Source organism: Pterocles gutturalis, unplaced genomic scaffold (genome assembly GCF_000699245.1).
Source record: "Pterocles gutturalis isolate BGI_N339 unplaced genomic scaffold, ASM69924v1 scaffold22338, whole genome shotgun sequence".
NCBI lineage: Eukaryota > Metazoa > Chordata > Aves > Pterocliformes > Pteroclidae > Pterocles > Pterocles gutturalis.
The window spans coordinates 20,600-29,018 of NW_010126190.1; the positions used below are offsets into that span (position 1 = coordinate 20,600).

The window sequence follows — 8,419 nt, forward strand, 5'->3', positions numbered from 1 at the left end:
AAGAAGTGGCTTAGCTGCGCTTTTGACTAATACTGTACTGCAGTGGCCAAAGCTTAACTTTGCTGGGGAATCAGGTCTCTAAGGCTTCCTGAAACGTGCAGAAATCATGCAGTGGGTCTTCTGCTATGCATCAGGGAGAGAAGTAGAGATGTGATGGTGTATTAGAGATATGAGGCTGCACTTATGATCAGTTGCAAATAAGCTGTAAACAAGATTAAACACATTTAGAGAAAATTTGCAGAGTTGGAAACCTCCTCTATTACTGGGGAGGCAGGACTTACAGTTCCCTCTGGGTCCACCAAAAGCAGATGCTTGGCTTGCCCATTGTGCATGCCTGTCAGCACATAGGAGCCAGGATTCGTGGTACTCTTCCTCACGAGGAAGTCTCCACATTTCTTTAACAGCTGTTCTGCTTCTTCCCTGCTCATCTCTCCTTGGTACCACGGCTCTGTACTCAGCTCTTCAGCTACTGTCCAGTCAGCTGGTCTGGATAAAAGAGGACTGGTGCATCTAGTGGAGGTGGATTTACTCAACCCAGCCTCAAATGTTTGTTTTTTGAGGGCGTCTTCAAATGGTTCTAGTTGTGGAAATAGAAACAAGGGCAAGATTTTTCAGAGGTAAATCATGTTACAAAATGATGACATTCCAGTAATTTCTAACGGGATTTATTTTGTGTTATAGACTCTTCCCTTCATCTTTATGAAAAAAAAAAAAAAAAAAAAGGAGAAGATGCACTAGGCCTACTGACTTATGGTTTACATTAAGACCAAGGGGTGTAATGTGTTAAAAATGTATGTTATACACAGAAAGATGCTGATAAAAATCAGAGCAAACCTTGTCAGGAACTTTTGAAAGGTAGTGATTTTATTTCAGTAATGGCTATTGTCAACAGTTGCATTTATATGCCCTGGTACTGGGCAGAGCTCTCCCTTTGTCTTGCCAGCTACGTCAGACAGCTGCATTTCAAGTAAGTTGCATAATATGGGTACAGAATGTCATTATACTCATATCTGGTCTCTTTTCAAGCAACATATTAATTTAAAAATGATCCATTACTGAGTCTCTGGCCCAAAGGTATGTCTAGAAGGGATCAGTTGCCCTTACCACTCAGCCTACCCCTAGCCTTCAACTAGGAAGAGGACTTTGCAATGTAGACACAAAAACCTTTACTGTGATTTACCTAGCTGAAATCAGCCTCAGGGAGCATCTTTTAAACCTCAGCTAAATCCTGAGCTCAGTGTTACTTTCTGTAGAGTAGAATGAAAGTATGTGTCATTACAGATCCCGGCAGTCTTACTGAAATAGTAAATAGGTCAGTGCATGCTTCATTATATGCTGTACCAACCTATTGGAAGCTATTTTCCCTTGCAAGACCTTCATCTGGCCATCTAGTGCATCTTAAAAAGAGATATTGTTCTGTGCCCACTAGACGTAGTGAAGGACATCTGCAGAGCAGTACCATGAAGCGATACACCAGCTCCAAATGGACTGCTCAGATGTGAGGAGTAGCTAGCCATGTTTGCATGGAGCCACAGGGAGGTTAATTCAGAAGTAGGGTAAACACTGTCCTGTCACAGCTTGTTGATACTTCAGCTAATTCTTAAAACCACATATTCTTAATAAAATATGTCTTCATTATGCTGCAGTCTGCACAAAGCCCAACACATGTTTAGCTTGACAAACCACTAACTTAAGGCTAGTTGACACTTTTCTAATACTACATTTCCCCAATGATCCAATCGTCAATAAAGATTAATGAATATGTGTATAAAATAGAGGTAAGCATGTGCATGTTTTAAGGGCATGGCATGTTAGAAATCAAGGTTAACATCCCTGATTTCAGACAGTAGAATTTTCTTGTATCAGATCTATATTCACAGAGACATACTCCCTCAACTTTCTTCCTTCTCCCTTTCTCTCTATCCAAAATCTCCCTAAGCTGTGGAAATAGAGCCTTATCTCAGCAAAAACATCTCAGAAAGACAGTTTAATGTATACAGAGGTAACAGAAATGTAGATACATTATTTTACAATTAACATATAGGCACCAACTGCTTTGTCTCACTGCCTTTTAATTACATTAACTGGATTAAATAAATCATGTGTCAGCAATTGACTGGAGGTACGAAGAATAGAAAAACTAAGAAAATTTTCTGTTCATCAAACTTCTTTCCCCGTATTTCCTGTTAAGTATCTCTTCAAGGCTGAAAACAATGTGCATCAGTAGCACTAACATCAAATTATGACTGATGCTTAAACCATTATGGCTATGGCTATCATTCTGATTTTGGAAAACCTGCCTTCGAAGTTGGAATGAATAGCTAGATAGGATAGTAGGCCTATCCAGAGCAAGGGATAACACAGCCTTTTAATTTCCCTCCCAGCTTCCTTGTTGCACAAAGTTTTTGTAGTATGCATAGATTTCCTAGTAACATATTCACAGGAGAGGCTGGAGCTAATTCTCCATCCATTCGCTCCTTCACTTTCCTGCATGACAAGCCTCCTGATGTGGTTTCCTGTAATGCTAAGGACAACATAGACTGCAACTCAGCTTAACTCAGATATAATACAAACTAGCTTCAAATCTTTGGCCAGATATTTATTTTAAATCTTTGGTCAGATATGAAGCCACCACGAATTCTAAAATTCACCATAACTCCACCACAAATACTAAAATTTGGGGAATTTAAAAATTATTTTTATACACGATAAATGCATAAACATATTGGGTCACATGTTAGAAAGGAAGAGAATAGGAAGGGAACTCACTCATGTCAAACAGATCCTTTCCTGGGCTGCTCTCTTTGGTATCATCTGCTGTTCCACTGAAGGTACCTTCAGCATCTGCCTGAAGTGCCAGTAGAGCTTCTATATTTATATGCTGGGTGTTTACATATGTTGGCATCTCTGCTGTTGGGGTTACTTGTGATTTCCCTTCCAGCATGCTACAAATCTCCAGAGATCCTAGAAAATTCAAGACTTTTTTTTCTTCTTTTTTGTATTTGACAGAACAGTGTTGTAATGATCAAATAACATCACACCCTATCACCACAGGTTTAAAATTCCCTGAAATGGGGGATGTAAAGTCAATAACTTCAGGATCTAGTAGAAAAAAAATGTTGATGAATGGATCCAGAACTGTGTTTCAATAAGGGTTTGGGGGGGAGTGTTATTATTCAGGAGGGAAAGAAAATTTTGTAAATAAAGTCTGTCAGCTTCAAAACTGATACTCAGTTGGGGAGTCATGAGAGGAGGAAATTCAATAAAATCCTCAGATCTGTGCAGATTAACAACAGCTAACATATTCTGGCATTTGAAAATAAAGTGTCCCCGGAAACACAATAAAACTGTCACATAAAGATGGAAGGGGTGAAATTTCACACATATGTTTTGGTGTGATTTGCTTAAAATTCATAGACAACAACAAAAATGCACTATTCTGCGCTATTTGTTAATTGTGGAGCAGAGTTCATGTGCAAACACATGCATTCCTCCACATTTTAAAAAAGCTTCTGACTTCAGGCTCTTCCTTTGGAAACTCCATCTCACATACTCTAGTGGGTCAAATTTTCAGAACAGACCGTGCAGCCCATCTTTAAATACCATGGGGTTTCAAGACAGGGCAAGCTAGACAGCTGAAGGTTTGAGGCAACTCTATTTATGAACTGCCCTGCAAAAGGTAAGATTGCATGAAGGTGTGCATTTAATAATTTATCCAGAGGTAATTACCAAATGCTTTTCACTGATACCAATATTAATTTCAGACAAAGAGAATCTATCAACAAAATGCAGTTCATTGCCTTAAGACTTTGAGGCATTGGACTTTCCCATGCTTTGCCCACCCAAGACATCCTGAAGTCTTACAGCTAAAATTAGCAAAAACGCACCTTGCTTAACAGGCCCATGATGCCAGTCTTCACTGAGTTTATCTCCTAAGTGACGACTCTGGTAATAGGTTTGCTCTCCTCCCACTCCTGCTGCAGACTAGAATGGACACATGTGCAAAGAAATTTTCAATTACCTTTAAAATGCTCAGATGTATTATGAGTGGCTCTGACAATTTCCTTGGCTGTATTCTACGTACTCCCACTCTTCATTTCCAATTCATCATGGTGTCAGAGAATATATCTCACAAATGCATTTGTGTAGGAGTAAGATATCACCGGTGACCTTCATGTAAACTTCCCTGCTTCCTGCTTTTATTAACCCCCACAATCCCAAATTATGCGTCATGTCCTCCAGTACATCTGTCTTCACATAGCAAGCCCTGACAAACCATGCCTGTCAAAAGCATTCTGCAGAAACACACATGGGACCAGAAGACACCCACAACACCCTCCAAAGCATGAGCTGAAAGACACATCAGTACCAGGGGCTGTACTCAGGTACTGAAGGAAGGATGTTGTCTACAGACAAGGCCCCTCTGGATTTAAGCAGAGTTGTGCTGCATCTGAAAACTCCTCTTAGGAGGCTACACTGGTACTGCAAACTTCTGACAGCAATGCTGATAGAAATACCCAAGCTGAACTCTGTTCAATGTGAGGTGCAAAACCTACCTAGGAACCTGTCTGAATACCGATCGCTGCTGAGTTACTAACGTAATAAACTGCTAGCAATGACTGGACTAGATTGTTTAAGTGATTCTGCACCAAATCTTTCCCAGTTAGTGTACACTATTTGATGCTCTCTGAAGCAGACATGGTTTCTACAAATGTAGTAACCCTTAGTGGTTTTCTCTTCCTTGGACCTGTGTAATCTTTTAACACCAAGAAGAGCTCACTTCCTTTTGTTTGTTCTGAACCTGCCTAATTTGTTGCCCCCTAGATTTTTGATGCCCATTCAAAAGGAAACTGGCCACACGTGAAGGGCTGTGAACTATAAAAGTCCCAACGTATCCATCTCAAAATACACATATTTTTAAAATTCTGGATTTTAAAAATTCTGGATACATCAGCAGGAGGGCAGAAATGCAATTGCACTGACCTGAGCTGTATCTGCAGTATTGGGAAGACTTGCTTTGAGCCTGGCATCAATGAAGCCGCCAGGGGGGGGCATTTTATTTGGGATGTTGTTGTAATAGGGATGTTCTGTTGCCTCATTATCTTCCTCCATCCATGGTTCATCAAAACTCTGCATCCTGTAAGAAAGTGAGTGCTTTATTTTGCCCCTTGCTTGCAAAGCACTTACAGATACTTGCAGCATGTTGAAACTGCCTGTCAGGGGATCACTATTGAATATTATTTTGACAATTCAGCTACCATTATAGTCAGGAAGCAATGATGGATTATGCAGCAGACCCTCTGTGTTCAGACAAACTTGATCTAAACCTCCTTTGCAATGCATTAAATTCTTTATGCTGAGTAAAGGATGTTTTCACTTAGCTTTAAAGACCACTATGAACTGCATTAACAAATTTATTTAACCTTACAGTAGCATTAGTAATATTATTACTTGATTGATTGACTAAGCCCTAAAACTTCATCTTTAATTATGGCTGCTCTATCACCAACATAAATCTGGAAGACCTTCACAAAGTCAAGAGATCAGATCTGTGGTTTCAGTGTACATTTAACAGTCATTTACACAAGTCTAAAGTGAGAACAGAATGCTTCCAGATTAGGATAGTAGCATTTTGTATTCACCATACACTCATTTGACTCTGATACAAGAGATTACACAGAGTACCAGCTCACTGAGATTTACACTAATGTTGGCAAGCATATAGCAATCCATGTCAAAACCACAACTCGCCACAGAAAACAGAATGCTATATCCCAAACTTTTAAACATACAAAACCAGATGCATTTTGTATCCTCCAGAGAACAATGCAGTCAGGGCCTCTCTGCAAAACATCACATTCCTAAAAACTTCACTCTGGCTAATATCAGAAATAGTAAAATAGCACTAGTCATTTCAGAAACCCAGCAACTCCAGCTTACTTCATCTAAATTGACAGAGCTGCTATGACAGTAACAACAATGAAGAAATGCCACAAATAATATCCATTCTTGGCCATCCAATTCTGCCTACTAACTACAATGAAAACCACATGATCATTTCAATAACTTTGAAATACATATTTAGCCCATTCTTTTAAAATTACTCTGCTACTTTCATATTCTTTAGTCAAACCCTGCTTTGCTAATTCATCAGAAATCTCTTCTTAAAGTATTTAAATCCTGTCCATCTCCAGCAACTTTGTCCACAGCACATTTCATTAAGTAAATACAAAGCTAAAGAAGATCTTTTAGCAGGCTTCTGCAGTCATACTCACCTGTCATGGATAGTAGGTATCTTAGAGGGGCATCGCAAGTATTGCTTAAATCGAAGTTCAAAAGCTTGCCCTATGGTGCTGATGACATCCTGGGCCAGGCCATCACAGCATTCCAGTATATGACAAGCTAAATGAAAAAGATTTGACACACGCACATGCAAATCATTGTTTATGTTATGGTGGGATGCACTGGCCTATGACAGAACACCTACACGTCAGGCATAGTTGCTCTATTCATACTGTGCACATTTCAACAAAACCCAAAGCCGGCAGAGTGACTTTCAGGCAATATGGTCTTTTTAAAGGTTAAATAACATTGCTCTGGTGTGTAACTACAATAGGCAAGACGACAAAGCAGTTCCGCAATCTTAACAAGTCCCCAAAGACAGGAAATCTCATAAAATTTCACTTGTTCTTACATGAATGCAATAGATTATATGAGAATTCTGAGCTTTAAATTGATATTATAAAAATATTAGTAGACTGTAACAACAACAAAAGCTTCGTTTGCTTTCCTCAATTTTATCACCACTTTAGTTGCATATCTAATCACCCCAAGTTCGCAAGCTGTTCACTGCCTTTCAGTTTCCAGAATTTCCAAAATTACAGGCTGAGGAGCAGTAACTAGGATACTTCCTGAATACTTCCTAGATCCCAGGCCCTGATTTGATTCCAATAACACAGAGGCTCACACCTTTTCCTGCTTGTCTGTATGAAGAGACTCCTAGCAAACTGTGGGATCACTGGGGAGCGCAGTGCCAGGACCCCAGTTAACTCCAGCACTCCCCCATGTGCCACCTCTCTGAACCCACTGTGACAGAGGCCGTAAGGAGAGAGGCTGTTAACATAAGCTCTCTTCCTGTGGGAGACCAAGAAACCTTTATCAGCTGTACAAGCAGCCAAACGCTGGTTTCAAATTAGAGTGTGTCTCAGAGGTATCATCTTATGTGACAACATCAACAGCTGAACTCATGAAGATTTCACCTAACTGCAGGAATGTAGATGGGTGTGGAGAGCTGGAAGCTAAAGATCTGAATGAACAATAGCTTGGTGATATTCAGAAAAGCCCAGGAAAGTTCATTTTCTATATTCAGTGCTGGACAAGCACATGGTCTACTGGCTATAGCCTAGGTTGGATTTGAAACTCTGGTTCTTCTCCAAGCCCTGCCGCAACACAGTGGGACGTTGTTCAAAGTTACTAATTTCTATCACCCTGACAGCTTGAATAACCTGAATATAAATTCTCCAGCTGCAAAACTGCATTTTATTTTATGCCCAGTGTCCAGCTCAGCAGAATCAAGTGCTTTAAATGCCAACAGCCTTCAAATAAGGGTCATGACATTTGCGTGACATAGTTTTAGTTAAAGCAATATAGGGAGAGTAAGGGTGGTTAGTGATGACTTCTCAGAGGCTGATCTGCTGGACAGACTTCTGAAGAGGCCAGAAAAAAGAGCCAAGAAACCTGCGGTTATGCAGGTATGGAATGACCAGGGCACCAAGCTGCCTCTCCCTGAGCAGCAGCAGCACCTCACCCAGCATGAAATGGCTCCAGTCACAGTGTTGCCCTGCCAAATAGATCCAGTGATGCTCTCTTCTCACCTTATAGCATTGCTTTGCCAACCAGTGCCCTGAGGCAATGCCTGATTCAGGGGAAATGTCTTCAGCTGCATGTGGATTCAGCAGCCAAAAACAGGACCTCCATGTGTTCAGAGACAGAGGCAGACATCCTTGGTCAGTGGCAGAATATTTGCTGTTCACCCCCTCTGCACCACTGCTGTCAGTGGTGAACAATCAGCCCCCAGATGAGGTGCAGAATTATCTCCATGAACATGGACCAAAAGTCGTTAGGCCAAACAAAGCTATAATTTTTGCACTCTATAACTCAAGTGGGGATTTAAAGAGGCTACATTGCTCACTGCTAAACCTGTCTGGAGCTGAAATGAAGCATGAGTCATTAAGTAGTTTCAGTAGGTGACATAATGAGCAACCTGTTTCCTTGGATACGTGAATGGACTTTCAGCAGGTAGGAGATGTGCTTCTTGTAAAAGGATGAGAAGGTTTGGTTCACACAGAGGTGATTTCTTGTGAATGTTACAGTGGAAGACAGACAGCCTTTAGTTTGCTAGATCCAGAATAATAAGCAT

At 40.5% G+C, this 8,419-nt stretch overlaps 1 protein-coding gene across 1 annotated transcript in view; it reads right to left on the reverse strand.

Moving 5' to 3' along the window:
• The window catches only part of SHC3 (SHC (Src homology 2 domain containing) transforming protein 3), a gene marked incomplete at its 5' end in the record, with an annotated part of 9,655 nt that extends 3,253 nt beyond the window's left edge, over window positions 1-6,402 (reverse strand). Inside the window, 5 exons of the mRNA XM_010078899.1 lie at window positions 282-577; window positions 2,770-2,964; window positions 3,888-3,984; window positions 4,984-5,137; window positions 6,276-6,402. Of these exons, the coding sequence (XP_010077201.1) occupies window positions 282-577; window positions 2,770-2,964; window positions 3,888-3,984; window positions 4,984-5,137; window positions 6,276-6,402 (869 nt within the window). The remainder of the gene's footprint in view (window positions 1-281; window positions 578-2,769; window positions 2,965-3,887; window positions 3,985-4,983; window positions 5,138-6,275) is intronic.
• Window positions 6,403-8,419: the final 2,017 nt, after the last annotated feature.